This window comes from Bombina bombina, chromosome 4, assembly GCF_027579735.1.
Source record: "Bombina bombina isolate aBomBom1 chromosome 4, aBomBom1.pri, whole genome shotgun sequence".
Classification (NCBI taxonomy): domain Eukaryota; kingdom Metazoa; phylum Chordata; class Amphibia; order Anura; family Bombinatoridae; genus Bombina; species Bombina bombina.
The window spans coordinates 330,868,949-330,891,460 of NC_069502.1; the positions used below are offsets into that span (position 1 = coordinate 330,868,949).

General features: G+C 36.1%; 1 protein-coding gene across 1 annotated transcript in view; it reads left to right on the forward strand.

The window, feature by feature from the left end:
• Positions 1-22,512, forward strand: part of LOC128656254 (neprilysin-like) — a 302,039-nt gene that overhangs the window by 54,545 nt on the left and 224,982 nt on the right. The window contains exons 5-6 of the mRNA XM_053710071.1: positions 7,563-7,643; positions 7,737-7,832. Of these exons, the coding sequence (XP_053566046.1) occupies positions 7,563-7,643; positions 7,737-7,832 (177 nt within the window). The remainder of the gene's footprint in view (positions 1-7,562; positions 7,644-7,736; positions 7,833-22,512) is intronic.

The following is a 22,512-nucleotide window of genomic DNA, read 5'->3' on the forward strand; positions in this document are numbered from 1 at the left end:
GATTTAGTCACTAGAGAATCCCTTAATGTCGGGTTCTCTGTGAGTTTCATTCAGCGTTTAAATGGTGTACAGCGCTGCTAGTATAAAGCGCTTCTGATTATGACACACATTAATATACAGTGTCACCAAGTTCGTCTGCCCTTCTGCTTGATTGCAGTCTCTTGTTAACTTACTGAGTAATTAAACAGCTGTATTTAGCCAAGAGCTTAAAATATTACTTAGCGATGAATACTTGTAATCATATAGCGTTATTATTTGCAGACCACTGCCATTGGTAGCACACTGAGATCTATAGTTTGGTTAGCTCGAGCATGCAAGTGCTATATTGCTCACTGAATTAAATATAATCTCGAGTCAACTTCGATTATCAAAGTATTAATTACACCAGTTAAGTTTTAAAGGTTCTTGTATAAAAAAGTATTGCCAGCAAGTTTTGTTAAAAACTACACTGAGCTCCCATGAGCTCCCCCTTCCTCCCTTGACATGTTTCGCCGGGTTTCCGGCTTTATCAAAAGGCAGGGCGCCGCGGGAAACGCAGCTATTTATGAGTCTAGCTCCTCCTCCTTCCTATATTGTGACCAATTGGAAACCTCCAATTTCGTGTCTATATGACAGAGGAATTCCATAGAGGCAAAACTTCTCAATTCACTCATAATATTCTGTACTTTATTTCCCAAACCTTATGATTTAAATGTAATTTTTAATAACGCTCATTTCTCTTACATGTTGGGTGCAAATAATTGTTCTATCATTGCTTTGGTAAACGCTATGTTAATACACTCATCATAAGTTCATAGATATGCATATGGAATGCTCAAAGGGCATTATTTACCTCAAAAATAAATGTTTAATATTGTGTCTCCAACAGATATTAACGTGCTAAAGGTGAAATTACTGTGACTAAGTGTATTAATAATTGTTAAGCTCTTTCCAGAGATAGATAACCAAGACATAGTGAATGCCTTTAAGGTAACTAATAAAAATTGGGTCTTGACTACATTGAGAGAGTCGCAGATCAAGATAACTTTTATGACATATCTGACACCGGCAAGAATATCTAGTTGGTATAAAAAAAAATAATGAATGTACCATGTGCAGTTCACGTAGGGCAGACCTTTTACATTGTTTTTGGGCCTGCCCAGAGATTGGGCAGTTTTAGTCTAAAGTAATGCATTGGATGAAGGTTATACTTAAACTAGACTATTATATGCGGCCAATAGAAATATTCTTTTTAGTAAAGCCACAGCCAACTTTGCGAAATTCTAAATTAATTAACTTGATAATTTTTCTTGGTCGTAATCTAATATTGAGATCATGGAGATTTAAAATAGCGCCTAGCCTGAAAGAGCTTAAGAATGCCTTAAGGTCACAATATATACTTGAACAATGTAATCTTCAAAATGCTACTGACGCTCAATTAGCATTGTTCTTTAAACACTGGAAAATGTTTATTTTATTGCGTCAAGTTGAGGCGCAAGTCATTCTAATCAAACCACTTAAGGATACTGCTTATGTTCAATTACAGGTATTAGCTGGACACTTCCCTAGTGTATGGATTAGTGATAGTCGGGAGTTAGGTGGGGACTAGGGGGAGGCTGAGGCTGTGGAGGAGTTTCGTCTCTGAGCCTGCTTTTTTCCCTTTTTTTTTTTTTTTCTCCCCAACTCTGAGGTAACCTCTTAAAGGCCCATTTTTTATTTTGTATCTTTAGAAGTTTAAATTTGTTTGTGGTCAGATCGGTATGTGGAACTATCACTAAGGAATGGGAAAGGGAAAGAGGAAAGGGCAGGAGAAGAGAAGAGGAGAGTAAGGGGAAATTGTCTATTTCTGTTTGTTAAACACAGAATGTTATATTAGTTGTGTATTGGTAGCTAGGTATTAATAAGAGAGATGCATGTTTTTGGTCTTGTTACTGTATAATGAATAAAATTGCAACAGGGTTGTGTGATAAAAGGAAAAAATGCAGCGATTGTTAGAGTCAAAAATGGGAGAATTGTGTCTTTGTATTTTCTTTTTTTTTTATTATTCTTTATGATTGTAACAATGTACATACAAAAAAGATTTTAATTAAAAATAATAATAATAATAATAATAATAATGGTAGAGGTGGTGATAATGAAAAGGTTCTCCTTCAAAGGAGTGCAGATGGATATATAACCTCTCTACCATTAGTCCTAATGGCATGAATGAATAACTAGATATAGCCAGCTTTCTAGAATAAATTTACAAAGAGGATAAGATCTATCTTTTTTGTTCAAATCACTGATCTGATGATGAGGGGATGAAACGCCCGTTGGCATTAGCTGACCGACCCATGTGACTGACACGCTGAGTTGTTTTGTCTTGAGCGATGTGGCAGACGCCGGAGTCTAGGCGAGTTTGCTGGATGGTGGAATTGCTCTGTTACCTGGGTATGTAGCAGTGAAGCTTGGATCCTTTCATTTAAAGGAATACAACAGGAGATCTTGGAGTCTGTATGATGCTTTGCAGGCAACTACCTAATGCAGGTACGACTTACAGATGGGTATGTGACCACTGTGCTTATCGCTTAAACCACATGCTTGCTTGGCAATACTAACCCTGCTGTATGCCCACAAACTGGCATCCTTCATTAATCATGCTACTACCTTATTGGGGTAAGAAACAACTCCATTTTCCCTACCTGGATATTAAAAAAATGGCTCTGACTGTTACACCTGTTTTCTTGCCAGGACATTACTTATTACAGCTAAACCCTGACTGTGGACATTTTCTGTTCTACACTTGTCCCCTATGTACTTATGTAGCCATGGTATTGAAATACTTTTTGTATGTGGGTCTTTGTACAGAGCTCTGTTTATCCCATACTGTGCGGCCACACCCCCTGCTATTATATCTTATATGTTGTTGTATGCCTATTCTTCCATGTGTTAAGTGGCTATGTTCAGACAACTTAGATCCCTTTTATTTTTCTCAGCTCAGATATTGCCTCCTCAGTACTTTGGGGGTTCTAAATCCTGAGTGGGTGTAGTTGATCTGCTCATACTCGTACAACTCATATCCTTATGTCTGCAGGGGTATTTATTTTTCTTGTGCTTTAAAAGGAAATTCTCAGCTGTATCATTCCTGGACCGGTCCTATTGTATTGTTGTTATTTTGTCTATATGTATATATTTTCAGTGATCCTTTGATTAGTGCTGTTGCTGTGAGACCAGACTCGATATTGTGTATTAATAAATTTGTATTTTGACATATATCACTTGAATTTGTTGCATTATTTTCTTAAAGAGTGCTGAATCTTTTAAGTAGTACTACTATTTTCTTTCTATAGATTTGATATATATTTATATATATATATATATATATATATATATATATATATATATATATATATATATATATATATATATATATATATATATATATATATATATATATATATAGTTTCCAAAGACATTTCTGCTTTTTTGTTAGTTTATTATCATTAGGAATAATCAAAATAAATATAATAAGTATAATGATATCTGTTTGCTTCATTTGTGATTTAAAATGTTTGCAGTATTTGAATTCAAGGTTAGCTTAAGAATAATAGAACATTGTTTGGCTCCAAAGCTTTTCTCGGTTTTAATCAGTGTAGTTTGCCAATTCAGGAAGTGTGGGATGTTTATTACAGAAGAAATGATGAGGTTTTTACAGTCCAAAATGCTAGACAAAAGCAAGCTTGTATATACTCCTGACGCTGTTTTGTATGTGATGTGTACTGATAAATGCAGATTTCCCTATTTTAGTATGAACTGTAGCTTTGAGATGATGATGTACTGATACTGAATTTGATTTCATTAAACATAAACAGTATTATATTTCATTGTGAGATACGAATATACTGTGGTTTGTAAATAACATTTTCTCATTGATTCTAATGAGAGTTTTTACATTTTGGCCCCTTTTATTTAAAGAGACATGAAACTCATTTTTTTTTCTTTCATGAACATGCAATTTTTAATAATGTTCTAATTTACTTCTACTATCTAATTTGTTTTGTTCTCTTGGTATCTGTTGTTGAAAGCATACATAGGTAGGATCAGAAACTGCTGATTGATGACTGTACATGTATGCTTCATGTTATTGGCTTACCTATGTGTACTGGTGTTATTCAACAAAGGATACAGAGAGAATTAAGCAAATTAGATAATAGAAGTAAATTAGAAAGTTGTTTAAAATTATATTCTCTGTTTGAATCATGAAAGAAAAATGTTTGGCGTCATGTCCCTTTAAGCTGTAAATTTAGATTGTCAGCTCAGAGATGACAAAATTAAAAAGAACATGACAGTCTAAATTAAACTTTTCAAATTCACTTTTATTGTCAAATTGACTTTGTTCTCTTGTGCACTACTAAGAGCTAGACAATGATAGGTAGTTACACATATATACCTCTTGTTACTGGCTCATCAGATGTGCTCAGCTACCTCCCGGTAGAGTATCGCTGCTTTGAAGCTGACTTTAACTACGTGGTAAACCCCTCTGCTGAGACATTTATGGTTAGATAAAGATAAATTACCAGCAGAAGGCTGTATGTTTTGACCATAAAATATGTTATAGCCTGACAGAGCATTGTTAAAGGGATATGAAACCCCACATTTTTCTTTCATGTCTCAGATAGAGCAAACATTTAAAAATAACAAAAACTTTCTAATTTACTTTTATTATAATTGTTTTGTTCTTTTTGTATCTTTTGTTGAAAGGCAAGGATGTAGGCTTAGGAGCCAGCCCACTTCTGGAGCACTACATGGCAGCAGTTTTGAAAAAAAGTTTTCTGTTTTCAAGAGCACTAGATGGAAGCACTATCTCCTGCCGTGTAGCGCTCTAGACGCCTACATAGGTATCGCTTTAGCACAGAATATCATCAGAACAAAGCAAATTTTAAAATAGATGTAAGTATAAAACTTTTTTTTAAATGGTATGCTCTGTCTGAATCACAAAAGAAAAATTTTGGGTTTCATATTCCTTTAATTATTATTAAAGGGACATGAAACCGCCCAAAAATTCATTTTTGGTTCTGATAGAGCATATAATTTTAAACAACTTCCCAATTTACTTCTATTATCTTATATGCTTTGTCTCTTGGTATCCTTTCTTAAAAAGCATACCTAGGTAGGCTCAGGAGCATCAATGCACTGTTGGGAGCTAGCTGCTGATTGGTTGCTTCACATATACTACTCTGGTCATTGGCTTACCTGATCTATTCTGCCAACTCCCAGTAGTACATTGCTGCTCATTCAAAAAAGGATATCAAAATTGTTATTAGAAGGAAATTAGAAAGATGTTCACAATTTGATGCTCTATCTGAATTATGAAAGAATATATTTTGAGTTGCATATCCCTTTAACTTTTGCTCATTTCATAAGTAGGTTACACAAAACAAATTTACCTTTAGAAAATGAGTTGTGTGTTTCAGAGTAACCAATCCTGATTGACTGAATTGTTGAGATCTAAACATAAGTGATTTGCTATTTTATACTCATATGTTCAGTCCTTTCTATTTATCAACTCAAATGTGCAGGTGTATGTGGTAGTTGGGTGAACCTGAAGCACTTAGATCAGCGAGTGCTGCAAGATTTTAAGCCTTCGCAAAAGCATAATAGAAAACTGCCTACTATTTTACTTTCTATAATATTAAAGGACCAGTAAATACAGTATATTTGCATAATCAACACATGTACGATAAAAAGACAATGCAATAGCACTAAGTCTGAACTTCAGATGAGTAGTCAAAAAAATTTCTGACAAATTTTAAAGTTATTTCTATTTCCACTCCTCCTGTGTTATGGGACAGCCATCAGCCAATCACAAATGCATACACGTACCATGTGACAGCCATCAGCCAATCACAAATGCATATATGTATATTCTGTGAATTCTTGCACATGCTCAAAAAGTGTAAATATAAAATGACTGGACATTTTGTTAATGGAAGTAAATTGGAAAGTTGCTTAACATTTCATGCTCTATCTGATTCATGAAAGTTTATCTTTGACTTGAGTGTCCCTTCAAATCCCTTTTATTATATTATGAATATTAATTGAATCTCCCAGTTCACAGGAAAACAATATATATAACATAATATTGTACCCATTACTTCTAAAGCTGAAGAGCCATGGTTTTTTTGTAGTTTTTTGTATATATTAATACATCATTTCAGCTTTCAAGAGCATGTCCCAGTCTATTGTTTATTGGAAAATATATATAATTCTGGCCTAGCTGAATATGTTATTTTAGATGAGTTTTTTTCTCTCCATTCCTTAAGTAGTTGTATCTGTTGGATAAATCACCACTGGTCTTGAACCTTTCTTTACTTATGAAACTTAGATTATCCAGCTGTCATACATGTCTAACGTCCTTTACAATTTTCTGTTTCGGGGACTTGGTGAAAACATAAACAGATAGCATTTAATTATTTCCTATTTTACCCCCATGTATATTCCCAATGCATCTAATTACTTTTTCTTGTCTTGGTCAATTTATTATGGTTCCTGTTTGATGCTTATTTTATTTTTCTCTCTCTTCAGTATTGCATTTTTGGCAGTGCCATTTCTCAAGAGGCCTCATACTCAATAGCCTATTGTATTCTAAAAATGATTAAGCCTAGATTTAGAAAATTCTGAGTTATATTATTTCTTTTTTTTTTTTTTCAAAATAAATCTGTGATTTGGAAAAGCATCAGTAACTACAAATAATGTTATAATTTCCCCCCACTGACAGAACAATTGCATTTATTTAGTTAACAAATGATGCTTTCCAGTGTGGTGTGACAACTAACACTATAAAACTGAGGTGTTACAGTCAGACGGCAACATTTCCTGTCCTCCCATTTGCTAAATTCATCTTTTATCAGAATTCTTTATAATTCCAGGAGAAGAGCACTCTTACTTTGACACACCCCAGTCTTTGATCTTGTTCCAGAAGAAGAAATCAACTAGCTAAAACTATAGGAATGCCTTGGCATAGCCAAAGATAAGCGTACTTTTATACTACCAACCCCCATACATATATCTTGTTCTGAAGTCACAGAAAAGGAGCAAAATATTTTAAAATGCTTTATTTATTAAATAAAAAAAATAATCTGAATTTCTCATGCATTCCTATTGTGTTCAGTGTATGAGACATCATATTCTATTGCTTGTATGACATACTATTTGTTTCCATATAATGCAGATATTCCCAAATCCGGAATTTCTAAAATCCAAACTTTAAATTCATATTTAAAAAAAAATTACTATTTTCCCTGCTAGTAAGTCACAAAAGTATTAAAAATGATATAAATCTGCCTTTAGTTGCATGTATAAGCTGTATTATGACATTTAAATATTGCCTAAAGGACATAAGATTTTGTAATTTACCATCCCTTCCCCCAACTGTCCCATTTAACAGATGGAAATATTCAAAAGTCCAAACTATTCCAAAATCCAAACCTTTTCCAGTCCCAATCAGTTTGATTAAAGGGTTTTCTACCTATATTTCTTTTTATGTATAATGTTTATGATTTATGTTTATGATTTATGGGTTTTTTTTTTTTTCAATTTGTCAGATGTCCTTGAAAAGACAGATAGTAATGACATTCCAGCTGTACAAAAAGCTAAAATATTTTACCAGTCCTGCATCGATGAAAGTACGTATTATTATGTTCACAATTAATGTTCTTTTATTTGAAGGTATTTTAACGTAAAACATGATTATAACACATTTTCTAATCTTGTCTTAGATACAAAAAATATCAGGAAAGGAGAACCATTAATCAAGATGTTGCCTGAAATATCTGACTGGCCCGTAGCTTTGGACAACTGGGAGGAAGACTATGGTGAGATTTGGATTTTAATCTAATTATCCACATTATATAAAGCATTGTCGGAGAATTTTGCAGACATTTTGTTCAGATCAAGTAAAACGAAATGAAGTCTCAAGAAAAGCCTGACAACAAATAGATTTGAGAGAATATTTTGTAATTATGGTTTTACAATTGTGTTTACAAATTTATCAGATGTATTATTAGAATTGTCATATATTCCATATATATATATATATATATATATATATATATATATATATATATATATATATATATATATATATATATATATATATATATATATATATATATATATATATATATATAGTATTTGTAAGATTTGGACATTGATTCTTCCCCACTTCTCCATCTTAACATTTTAAAATTACTCCAGAAACAGCTATTTTTTTTAACATGTAGTGATTTTATTATTTCTGCTTTGACCAGAAGTATAATGTAGTAATGATACATTTTGCAGCTTGCATCAGTACCTTGTGACTAACATATTATCTTTTGGTTACATAAAACGTAAACATTTTGGTTGAAAGATGGTATCTAGACGGACAGGTAAGTAACAGGGTAAAAGAATAAAAGTAATGAAAGTATTTTTTTGCCAGACATACCTCTAACAATTCAACTAATCATCTATGAAAGGGTCAAGGTAGTAGGGACGTAGCAATAGGATTCCACTGAGACGATCATATGATCATTTTGTGCTGGACTTTAGATCACATACAAAATAAATGGTAGATAAGTCACATACAGTACTGTTACAAACAAACCTCCTTAAAGGGACACTGAACCCAACATTTTTCTTTTGTGATTCAGATAGAGCATGCAATTTTAAGCAACTTTCTAATTTACTCCTATTATCACTTTTTCTTCATTATCTTGCTATCTTTATTTGAAAAAGAAGGCATCTAAGTTAAGGAGCCAGCCAAATTTTAGTTCAGACCATGGACAGCACTTGTTTATTGGTGGGTGAATTTATTCACCAATCAGCAAGAACAACCCAGGTTGTTCACCAAAAATGGACCTGCATCTAAACTTACATTATTGCTTTTCAAATAAAGATACCAATAGAATGAAGAAAATTTGATAATAGGAGTAAATTAGAAAGTTGCTTAAAATTGCATGCTCTATCTGAATCACGAAAGAAAAAATGTGGGTTCAGTGTCCCTTTACCCCTTGAAGGTAAACATATGAAAGCAGGAGACTTTTAAAACATATATAAATATATTTATTTCAATTAAAAATGATTTGTGCACAAATCTAGCTGATAGAATATCACAATGATATTAAAATTACATAAATCTAAAATCAAAACAAAATAAAAAGTTCATAAAATTAAAGTCCAGGTGGGGTCCTTCATCCACTGGAAATATAACATCATCATACAAAATCCACATAGTAATAGTTTGCAGATTTGGTTCCTGAACATACAAGATGGACCAGGATACATACACTGTAAAACAATACAAAACACTAAATAGTGCAATAAGTTTAATACAGGTAAGTACAATTAAGTACATTTAAAATATCTCCCCCATTATGAGTGTGTTCTATCATCTACCAAAGGTACACAATGACCCTATTAATCCTAAATGTAGACCCATCATTCCAGTAATAGGGTCCTTGTGTCACAACCTTTCAAAATATGTTCATTATTATTTAAAACCCATAGTCAGACAAACTAAAGCTTTTCTAAAGGACACTACTGACGTTAAATTATTTGAGGGGGTGGACTGGGAAGAAACTTCCATTGGATGTGGCGTCATTGTACACAACCATTCCACACGATAAAGGCGTCAAGGTCGTTGAACTATTTCACATTTGAAAATAAAAAAAATTTACTACTGAAGGAAACAGTGCTGGGGACTACATTTGCCCCATCGCACGCAAATATTTTTATAAATGATTTTGAGTTACACCATATAAGGAATAATAAACCATTTGATAACCATAGATATTTTAGATATATTGACAATGTGAATATCCTATGGAAGGGTGATTAGAAATCTATAGAAAGTTTCACTAACTATATTAAGTTGAATGATTATAATCTGCAGTTTATTGGAAATAATTCCAGAGAAAGAATTGAATTCTTAGATTTACTCTTTCCAAAGATAGCAGCAACAAGGGTTTTTATAATAGAAATGAATAGATCAGATTTAATTTATAAACCTAAAGGAGGAAGAAGTATAAATCAAGAATTAAGAGCCTATGATGGAAAACAAATGAGTTCAGATATATAACAACTTATAATTAAGATGCAAATACCATCAGGAAGGTTTTTAACAATCCCCGGGACATTCTAAAAATTACCCAATGCTAAAAGATGTAATTGGAGAGAAACCATTTATTAAATTTAAAAGGAATTGTAATTTAAAAAATCAACTAGCCCAAGTAAATTACGTCCTGAAGCAAATAATAAAGATACTAAGAGAGGGAACATGGGTCCAGATAAGGGAACCATCAATGGGTGATTAGCAATACGTATGGGAATATACAAGTGTAATAGTAACGTGCAATATGTGTGACCATGTGAAAAAAGGTGAAACTGTTCAAAACTTTGATGAATCTAAAAATTATAATATCAAACATAGATGTAACTGGATGTCCACATATATTGTATATCTTTTGTAATGTAATTGTTATATAATCTATGTAAGTCGTATCAAAAGGAAAGCTAAAACGAACATCTATATAATATTAAGATTGGTCTTAATATACATAATTTGTCCCATCATTTTAAGACCACTCATGGATGTAATCCTAAGGGTTTAACTATTCAAATCATTGATTGGATCCCCCCCCCTGGAGAAGGTAACAGACTACTCAAGTTGTGCCAAAGAGAAACACAGTTTATAACCCAGGGGATTAAATGTAGACTTGGGTATACAGGCTTTTATCTAGAGATTTGAATAAGATTTCTACCTTCTAACTAAGAATAGTATACTAGTATGGAGTTTTCAGACATCAACTTTTATTTTCCCATTGATAGGTGTGTTTTTTTTTGCTGTATACTTATTCCCTCTGTTCTTCCTTTGCTTTTCTGTTTTATTTATGAGTGTATTTTTTTGTGTACATGGTTTCCGCTTTATCCACTATATTGTATCAATAGATTGTAGCATTTTATTGTTATTTTATTGATATCGTATTTTACTCTCAATCTATTTATTGTTTAGCAGTTCATTATACTGTTTTTAAAGAGATGCAATGTTAGCAATCATTTAGATATAAGCGGGATCTCCATCCCCTATTTATCAAGTTTTTTAATGTTGTTGAAATTAATAATTGATATCATGTTTGCTGCACTTGTGACTGACAAATCTAATATAGAATCAACCAATAGATAAACATGGAGAGGTTTAGATTCACAAGGCGACATCACCTATTCAGTGACTGTTTACTCTTGAAAAAGCCTGAATGCTTACCAGGGTGAAACGCATAGAGTGATTGATGTTCACTCCCAGACTCCGTAGATAATTTGTGGCTGCATCAAGCTCCACTCCTTTCCAATAACTGACCACGGTTAATTCAATTAGACGTGCTGCAAAGGGAGAGCATGTAAAGGCTGCCGAGGAGAAAGATCGGTAGTGTTCTACAGGCATATATTTGCTTTTTATCTTGCATGTGCAACTTGTATGCACATGCAAGATACATGTACAGATATATATACAGATGTATTTGAGTTTTTCTGTATATGTACTGTACATATTTCACATTATAATATTCTTCACTTACAGGATAATGTACTTTTTATTGTTAATACATGTTTATATATGGTTGAGAAGATTAGTATCAAGGCGCACTGTTCATGTGAAAGTTATACAAATATTTATCAATATACTTAACAGAGGATGTGTAGTATAAATAACTAACACATAATATTGCAATGAAATTAAGTAAAAATAACCTAAATATCAGTTGACATAGGATCCCGATAAACTAAGCCAAAATAATACATAAAACTGTGTAAAACACACCCAAATATTAGCTAAATAAAATATAGTATAAAATACAGACTTTGCAATTCTTCAAAGGTCAAAAAGTATCCCAGAATAATATTCATCCCCCCTTAGCTCCACATTTAAAAAGTTGAAAGAATTGTGATGGATCAATCAGTTCTTAAAATAGTTTGTCCAAATAGCACAAATAAGTTAGTCCCCAATTTGCATGGCGTAAGATCTTATTCTTATGAAATCAACACACTAAAGATGAGTGCCTACTTACTAAAAACAACCTCAATCCTATGAGGTAAGTAAATGCGTCCCTTTAAGGAAAAACGTCCCACAGCAATCCTGGAAACCGCTTCTATACCCCCTCAATATGGTAGAAGTATTTCCCTCCTTCACAGGTCTGTTTTATGCTCTCCTCTCAGCAGCACGATGTGCAATAGACATAGAGAAAGGAAACACAAATGCAAACCTTTTTGTCTGTATTCTTCCTGCAGCACCCTATACTAAATTACAAAAGTAATCATCTCTATTACCAGCCCTTAAAAGGGCTTTTTGCAGGGGCACCCCTACTCTAAAACCCACCCGATCCCCCCTTAAAAAAATCTAACACTACCCCATTGAAGATCACCCTACCTTGAGCCGTGTTCACCCAGCCGGGCACCGATGGGCCAGAATAGGACATCCGGAGCGGCAGAAGTCTTCATCCGATCGGGGCAGAAGAGGTCCTCCATCCAGCAGAAGTCTTCATCCAAGCGGCATCTTCTATCTTCATCCATCCAGAGCGGAGCGGAGCCATCTTCTTTCCATCCGACGCGGAGCCATCCTCTTCAATCGAAGTCCTAACGAAGAATGAAGGTTCCTTTAAATGACGTCATCCAAGATGGCGTCCCTCAAATTCCGATTGGCTGATAGGATTCTATCAGCCAATCGGAATTAAGGTAGGAAAAATCTGATTGGACCTCGCATTCTATTGGCTGATCCAATCAACCAATCGTCATCAGCCAATCAGATTTTTCCTACCTTAATTCCAATTGGCTGATAGAATCCTATCAGCCAATCAGAATTCGAGTTATATTGTAGTTATTTTATGGTTTATTTTATAGGTAAGTATTTAGTTTTAAATAGGAATAATTTATTTAATTATAGTAAATTTATTTCGTTTAATTTAAATTATATTTAACTTAGGGGGGTTAGGGTTAGGGTTAGACTTAGGTTTAGGGGTTAATAACGTTATTATAGTAGCGGGGACATTGGGGGCGGGAGATTAGGGGTTAATAATTGTAGGTAGGTTGCGGCGATGTTAGGGAGGGCAGATTAGGGGTTAATAAAATGTATTATAGTGTTTGCGAGGCGGGAGTGCAGCGGTTTAGGGTTAATACATTTATTATAATGGCGGCGAGGTCCGGTCGGCAGATTAGGGGTTAATAAGTGTAGGTAAGTGGTGGTGACCTTGGGGGGGGGCAGATTAGGGGTTAATAAATTTAATATAGGTGTCGGCGATGTTAGGGACAGCAGATTAGGGTTTCATAGGTATAATGTAGGTGGCGGCGGTGTCCGGTCGGCAGATTAGGGGTTAAATATTTTTATTATAGTGTTTGCGATGTGGGGGGGGCTCAGTTTGGGGGTTCATAGGTAGTTTATGGGTGTTAGTGTACTTTGTAGCACTGTAGTTAAAACTCTTAACTACTGACTTTTAAATGCGGTTGGAGTCTTGGAGGTAGAGGCTCTACCGCTCACTTTCTCCAAGACTCGTAATACCAGCGTTAGGCAAATCCCACTAAAAAGATAGGATACGCAATTGACATAAGGGGATTTGCGGTAGCCTCGAGTCGCGGAAGAAAAGTGAGCGGTGAGCCTCTACCTGTCAGACTACCAGCGTTAGGTAAAAAGCAGCGTTGGGACCTCTCAACACTGCTTTTGAAGGCTAACGCCAAACTCGTAATCTAGGCGTTAGTTTCTTTGATGAACCTTCTACTTCGGAGGTTTTTCCTGTGCCGGACTCTGCTAGGGAGATTATCTCACAGGAATGGGAGAAACCAGGGGTGTCTTTTTCCCCGTCTCCCATTTTTAAGAAAATGTTTCCTGTCAAGTACTCCATTAAAGACCCTTGGTATACTGCGCCCAAAGTTGAAGGGGCCATTTCCACTCTGGCTAAGAGAACCACTATTCCTGTTGAGGATAGCTGCTCTTTTAAGGATCCGATGGACCAGAAGCTGGAGACTTATTTAAAAAAGATTTATGTTCATCAAGGTCTCCAATGGCAACCTGCAGTGTGTATTGCCACAGTGACTAGTGTGGCATCTTTTTGGTTGAACGCCTTGTCTGATTCTCTTCAAGTAGAGACTTCCTTGGATGAAATTCAAGATAGGATTAAAGCTCTTAAATTGGCCAATTCCTTTATTGCAGATGCCATTTTACAGGTTGTTAGACTAGGAGCTAAAACTTCTAGTTTCAATGTCCTAACCTGCAGGGCATTATGGTTGAAATCCTGGTCTGCATACATTTCTTCTAAAGTCAAGCTTCTGGTGATTCCTTACAAGGGCAAAACCTTGTTAGGACCTGGTTTGGCAGGAATGTATATGATATTATGGGTGGAAAAGGGTTTTTCTACCTCAAGATAAGAATAATAGACCTAAAGGACGTCAGAGTAATTTTCGTTCCTTTTGTAACTTTAGAGGAAAGCCTTCCCCTTCTTCCAAGCAGGAACAATCCAAGTCTTCTTGGAAACCCAATCAGTCTTGGAACAAGGGGAAACAATCAAAGAAACCCGCAGCTGATTCCAAATCAGCATTAAGGGTTTGCCCCCGATCTGGGATCAGATCAGGTGGGGGGCAGACTTTCTTAGTTCTCTCAATCTTGGATACGAGATGTCCCAGATCCCTGGACTGTGGACATAGTATCCCAGGGTTACAAATCGGAATTCAAGATTTTTCCTCCCAGAGGCAGATTCCAATTCTCAAGATTATCTGCAGACAAGATAAAGAAAGAGGCGTTCTTGAAATGTATACGACATCTTTCTTCCCTGGGAGTGATATTTCTAGTTCCAATGCAGGAACAGGGTCTCGGGTTCTACTCCAACCTATTTGTGGTTCCCAAAAAAAGAGGGAACTTTCCATCCCATTCTAGACTTGAAGTGTCTAAACAAGTTTCTCAAAGTTCCATCCTTAAAGATGGAGAATATACGCTCCATTCTTCCTTTAGTACAAGAGGGTCAGTTCATGACAACCATAGAACTAAAAGATGCTTATCTTCATTTTCCTATTCATAGGAACCATCACAGATTCCTGAGATTTGCCTTTCTGGACAAACATTTCCAGTTTATGGCCCTTCCATTTGGTCTAGTCACGGCTCCCAGAATGTTTTCAAAGTTTCTGGGGGCTCTTTTGGCAGTGATCCATTCTCATGGAATTACTGTGGCACCCCACCTGGATGACATATTGGTTCAGGTGCCATCTTTTCAACACGCAAAATCTCACACTGAGATATTGTTGTCTTTTTTTCGTTCCCACAGATGGAATTTGAATCTGGAAAAAAGCTCCCTTTCCCCTGCTACAAGAGTAGTGTTCTTAGGGACCATAATAGATTCTATATAGATTAAGATTTTTCTGACAGAGGTCAGGGAAAACAAAATAATTTCCTCTTGCCATATATATGTATGTACATATGTATGTTGAACGATCTTCATCCAAGCGGCGAGAAGTCTTCATCCAGGTGGCCCCTTCAATCTTCATCCAGGCGGCATCTTCTATCTTGATCCCTGCAGCGCAGAACAGGTCGATCCTGAAGACATCCGGTGCGGAGCATCCTCTTCATACGGTCGCCGCAGTACACTAATTCTTCAATGCAAGGGACGCGATTCAAGATGGCTTCCCTTGCATTCCTATTGGCTGAAAAATTTGAATCAGCCAATAGGAATTAGAGCTGCTAAAATCCTATTGGCTGTAAAATCTGCCTATAGGGTCTAAGCACCTCTCATTCTATTGGCTGATTAGAATCTGTGGGTAGGAGTTCCAACATCTGGACAGCCTCTCCAACAGTCAGCAGATGTGTTGGGGAATAATTGATGTAAGGGGTTCGGTGTGTAGTATAATCTGCTCAATAATTTCAAAGTCAAGTAGTCCGCTAATTGTAGGTAAGTAAACCAACTTTGAAATTGTGGTCCTAGTATCATAAAAATGTTGTTATGCTACTTTTAATTTACCATCTTGATGTAGTGTATAAACTGGGATTGATTCTGATACATTAGGGATTTATTGGTTATTAAGTAGTGTGTGTAATAGAAAATCAGTGTTTTCTATTAATGGTGTCAATGGGGATTGCCTGCTGGAAATTAGAGTGTGAGGAGATTTCCTGTTGATGGTTTGTCCCAAAGTCTATATGTTTCTTTCACGCTTATAGGGGTGTTTGGGGAAAAGTTGGGAGGGAGTTAACAGCATCCTCCTAGATAGACGCTATTAAAGAGATTGTGTTCCAACATTACCCATTCTTTAGTAGAGGTGTGTTTGCACCAATCAATTATTCTAGTTAGAAATACTGCTAATCTATAATGTTGCAAATTCAGTACCCCAATACCTCCAAGGTTTTTAGAACAGTAAAGTGTGGTGGTAGCTATTTTATGTGATTATATAAAGGAGGTTTAGTAGTTTTTGAAATTAGAATATCAATTGGTCCAGAATATGTTTAGGTAAGGTCTGATACAGATATAAAATCTTACGGCTAGATTACAAGTTGTGTGTTAGGGTAAAAAAGCAGCGTTAAGAGGTCCTAACGCTGATTTTTTACTACGAGTCTTGCAGGTTTAGGGTTACCGCACACTTCTTTGGCCTTACCGCAAAACGACTTACGTAAACTTTGTAAAGTCTTTTTTCTATGCGACTTCCATAGCGCCGGTATTACGAGTCTGTCCTGGGAGGCCAAAAAGTGAGAGGTACACCCTACCTTGTCAAGATCCCTAATGCATTTAAAAGTCAGTAGTTATGAGTTTTATGGTACAACGCCGTAACATAAAACTCATAACTAAAGTGCTAAAAAGTACACTAACACCCATAAACTACTTATTAACCCCTAAACCGAGGCCCTCCCACATCACAAACACTATAATAAAAATTTTAACCCCTAATCTGCCGCTCCGGACACCGCCGCCACCTACATTATATTTATGAACCCCTAATCTGCTGCCCCCAACATCGCGACACCTACATTATATTTATTAACCCCTAATCTGCCACCCCCAATGTCGCCGCAACCTACCTACACTTTTTAACCCCTAATCTGCCGCCCCTAAGGTCGCTGCCACTATAATAAATATATTACCCTCTAAACTGCCGCACTCCCGCCTCGCAAACATTATTTAAATATTATTAACCCCTTATTTGCCGGCCCTATATTAAAGTTATTAACCCCTAAACCTAAGTCTAACCCTAAACCTAACACCCACTAACTTAAATATAATTTAAATAAACATTACTATCATTAACTAAATTATTCCTATTTAAAACTAAATACTTACCTATAAAATAAACCCTAAGCTAGCTACAATAAAAACTAATAGTTACATTGTAGCTAGCTTAGGGTTTATTTTTATTTTACAGGCAAGTTTGTATTTATTTTAACTAGGTAGGTAGAATAGTTATTAAATAGTTATTAACTATTTACTAACTACCTAGTTAAAATAAATACAAAAATAAAACCTAACCTAAGTTACACTAACACCTAACACTACACTATAATTAAATAAATTAACTAAATTAAATACAATTAAATAAATTCAATTAAATAAGCTAAAGTACAAAAAAAACACTAAATTGCAGAAAATAATAAACAAATTACAGATATTTAAACTAATTACACCTAATCTAATAGCCCTATAAACCCCCCCCCCCCCCCAAATAAAAAAAAAACCCTAGCCTAAAATAAACTACCAATAGCCCTTAAAAGGGCCTTTTGCGGGGCATTGCCCCAAAGTAATCAGCTCTTTTACCTGTAAAAAAAAATACAAACAACCCCCCAAAAGTAAAACCCACCACCCACACAACCAAACCCCCAAATAAAATACTATCTAAAAAACCTAAGCTCCCCATTGCCCTGAAAAGGGCATTTGGATGGGCATTTCCCTTAAAAGGGCAGTTAGCTCTTTTGCCGCCCAAACCCTAACCTAAAAATAAAACCCACCCAATACACCCTTAAAAAAACCTAACACTAATCCCCTGAAGATCGACTTACCGGGAGACGTCTTCATCCAAGCCGGGACAAAGTCCTCAATGAAGCCGGGAGAAGTCTTCATCCAAGCCGGGCGAAGTGGTCCTCCAGACAGGCAGAAGTCTTCATCCAGACGGCATCTTCTATCTTCATCCGTCCAGCGTGGAGCGGGTCCATCTTCAAGACATCCAATCTTCATCCGGAGTCTTCTTACTAAATGAAGGTACCTTTAAGTGACATCATCCAAGATGGCGTCCCTTAGATTCTAATTGGCTGATAGAATTAAGGTAGAAAAAATCCTATTGGTTGATGCAATCAGCCATTAGGATTGAAGTTCAATCCTATTGGCTGATCCAATCAGCCAATAGGATTGAGCTTGCATTCTATTGGCTGATTGGAACAGCCAATAGAATGCGAGCTGAATCATATTGGCTGATTACATCAGCCAATAGGATTTTTTCTTAGAATTACAAAGGAAAAACATATACTCAGACTGCACTCCTAGGTCAGGTTGCAAGTTTGTTGCAAATAATAATCACTTAGTTGCTGATCCAAGGTTGGAATGCGGGGATAGGAATAGACACTAAATTAAAATATAACTTTTATTGGGTTTAATAATTAAAATAGGAAAAATCATTAAAACCACACTTAAGTACCGACTGTAGTTTGTAGAAATTTAATAACCGAATTTTTAGTTCAATTAAGCAGTTATGCCTGCTTGCGTGCAAGCCTAATGTACCTATCTATCGTAGTACATAACATATAAATTACCAGTAGTAGTGATAGGTTGGCTTGACACTCTATATGAGTAAGTGTGTGCGAGAATAGAGTAAAAGGTAGGTCCACTTTTATTTAGACAGGTAGTTAGACCATGACTGATTGAATGTTGTCATAGATGAGCTTGATAGACTAGCGTTGTGATAGCACACAATATTGTGACTCGATGTGCATAAACTTCTCCTAGATATTCGTGTGATAAACCTCAATATAGGAAAGGTAAATATAACTATAGGAGAGAGGTTGTGCTAAAATTATGGTTAGAAGCTTGCCACGTATTTATCTTAGCATTGTAACATTCACAGGTTCACTTGTTATATTGTATCCGGCTTTGTGTTACGGATAATTCACCATGTATTATTTGGCCGGTATGCCTATATATTATATTAACCCAAGAGTTGTAAATAGTACGGTTAATGCTCTTAGTATTATTTAGCCGGTATGCATTTATATTCTATTGACCCAAGGGGTTGTAAATAATATAAGGCAAGTGAGGTGCCAATTGAACGTCTGTAGCGTAGGCTCTATTAGAGCTGACTAGAAATTGGTCATGCAGCGTCTAAACAATTGAAGTACCAGTCAGGTGTGAGTTGTATGAGCTCAGTATTGTTTAGCCGGTATGCATATATATACTATTGACCTAAATCGTTGTAAATAATATGAGGCAAGTGAGGTGCCGGTCAAATGTTTGTAGCGTGGGCTCTAATAGAGCTAAGTAAATGTTAGCCGTGCGGCGTCTAAGCAAGTAAGGTATCAGTCAGGTGTGAGTAGCGTAGACTCAGTTAGAACTGAATGGATATTAATCGTGCAGCGTCTAGGTCAAACACGTCCTCACACACTTAGTTCTCATATAGATTATTCAATTTAGTGATGGTAATAGCGTTCTGGACTAGAGTCCCATACATTCACTCTCAAACACACTTGTAAATTAGTACAGGATAACTCGAATAACTGAAATTATTATGTCATGATAAGTCTTATTAAAGGAGATTAGTACTCCATCTAGTGACTACAGTAAAAGTTCGGTAGCTTAAGGCTAATCTAAAACACAGGAGCTCCTAGGACTCCTCACCAATGCCCTAACGTCCCTAACATGTTTCGCCACTTAGCGTGGCTTTTTCAAAGGTGAACGCGCCGCTCAGTAGTCGGCTATTTAAGGCTGCTTAGAATCACACCCCCAATAGGCATGCATACACCTTCTGACCTATCAATGACGATTGAGATGTGTGTGTCATAATGAGGAGGGGATTAGCAGGATAGTCTCTGAAGTGGTTAACTGTTTGATGGCTGGATATGGTCAAAAAGGCACATCTATTGACTATCAAACTTATAGCAAACGTTTGTATTGCATTATTATGGACAGCTAGAATGAATAGAAAATAATAGGATTTAAGGTTAGATAAACAATTGAGATATCGTGACGTTAGTATTTGCAAAAGGCACATAACATTGTGTATACCTTTTGCCATTTAAACGTATGTTGAGTCGGAATCTCTAGCCTAGGCTATTCGTTCTAGCTGTCCATAATAATGCAATACAAACGTTTGCTATAAGTTTGATAGTCAATAGATGTGCCTTTTTGACCGTATCCAGCCATCAAACAGTTAACCACTTCAGAGACTATCCTGCTAATCCCCTCCTCATTATGACACACACATCTCAATCGTCATTGATAGGTCAGAAGGTGTATGCATGCCTATTGGGGGTGTGATTTTAAGCAGCCTTAAATAGCCGACTACTGAGCGGCGCGTTCACCTTTGAAAAAGCCACGCTAAGTGGCGAAACATGTTAGGGACGTTAGGGCATTGGTGAGGAGTCCTAGGAGCTCCTGTGTTTTAGATTAGCCTTAAGCTACCGAACTTTTACTGTAGTCACTAGATGGAGTAATAATCTCCTTTAATAAGACTTATCATGAAATAATAATTTCAGTTATTCGAGTTATCCTGTACTAATTTACAAGTGTGTTTGAGAGTGAATGTATGGGACTCTAGTCCAGAACGCTATTACCATCACTAAATTGAATAATCTATATGAGAACTAAGTGCGTGAGGACGTGTTTGACCTAGACGCTGCACGATTAATATCCATTCAGTTCTAACTGAGTCTACGCTACTCACACCTGACTGATACCTTACTTGCTTAGACGCCGCATGGCTAACATTTACTTAGCTCTATTAGAGCCCACGCTACAAACATTTGACCGGCACCTCACTTGCCTCATATTATTTACAACGATTTAGGTCAATAGTATATATATGCATACCGGCTAAACAATACTGAGCTCATACAACTCACACCTGACTGGTACTTCAATTGTTTAGACGCTGCATGACCAATTTCTAGTCAGCTCTAATAGAGCCCACGCTACAGACGTTCAATTGGCACCTCACTTGCCTTATATTATTTACAACCCCTTGGGTCAATAGAATATAAATGCATACCGGCTAAATAATACTAAGAGCATTAACCGTACTATTTACAACTCTTGGGTTAATATAATATATAGGCATACCGGCCAAATAATACATGGTGAATTATCCGTAACACAAAGCCGGATACAATATAACAAGTGAACCTGTGAATGTTACAATGCTAAGATAAATACGTGGCAAGCTTCTAACCATAATTTTAGCACAACCTCTCTCCTATAGTTATATTTACCTTTCCTATATTGAGGTTTATCACACGAATATCTAGGAGAAGTTTATGCACATCGAGTCACAATATTGTGTGCTATCACAACGCTAGTCTATCAAGCTCATCTATGACAACATTCAATCAGTCATGGTCTAACTACCTGTCTAAATAAAAGTGGACCTACCTTTTACTCTATTCTCGCACACACTTACTCATATAGAGTGTCAAGCCAACCTATCACTACTACTGGTAATTTATATGTTATGTACTACGATAGATAGGTACATTAGGCTTGCACGCAAGCAGGCATAACTGCTTAATTGAACTAAAAATTCGGTTATTAAATTTCTACAAACTACAGTCGGTACTTAAGTGTGGTTTTAATGATTTTTCCTATTTTAATTATTAAACCCAATAAAAGTTATATTTTAATTTAGTGTCTATTCCTATTCCCACATTCCAACCTTGGATCAGCAACTAAGTGATTATTATTTGTAACTAACTTGCAACCTGACCTAGGAGTGCAGTCTGAGTGTATGCTTTTCCTTTGTAATTCTAATATTTATACTCATACACCATGCACCCACATCTAGCCGTATTGTAGTGGCACAATTGAAGATACAAATAGGTCTATTACACAAAGGTAGTGCCATTGGTAATTTTTGTAAATTAATAGGATTTTTTCTACCTTAATTCCGATTGGCTGATAGAATTCTATCAGCCAATTGGAATCTAAGGGACGCCATCTTGGATGACATCACTTAAAGGTACCTTCATTCAGTAAGAAGACTCCGGATGAAGAGGATGTCTTGAAGATGGACCCGCTCCGCGCCAGATGGATGAAGATAGAAGATGCCGTCTGGATGAAGACTTCTGCCCGTCTGGAGGACCACTTCGCCCGGCTTGGATGAAGACTTCTCCCGGCTTCGTTGAGGACTTCGGCCCGACTTGGATGAAGACGTCTCCCAGTAAGTTGATCTTCAGGGGGTTAGTGTTAGGTTTTTTTAAGGGTGTATTGGGGGGGGGTATTTTTAGGTTAGGGTTTGGGCGGCAAAAAAGCTAACTGCCCTTTTAAGGGCAATGCCCATCCAAATGCCCTTTTCAGGGCAATGGGGAGC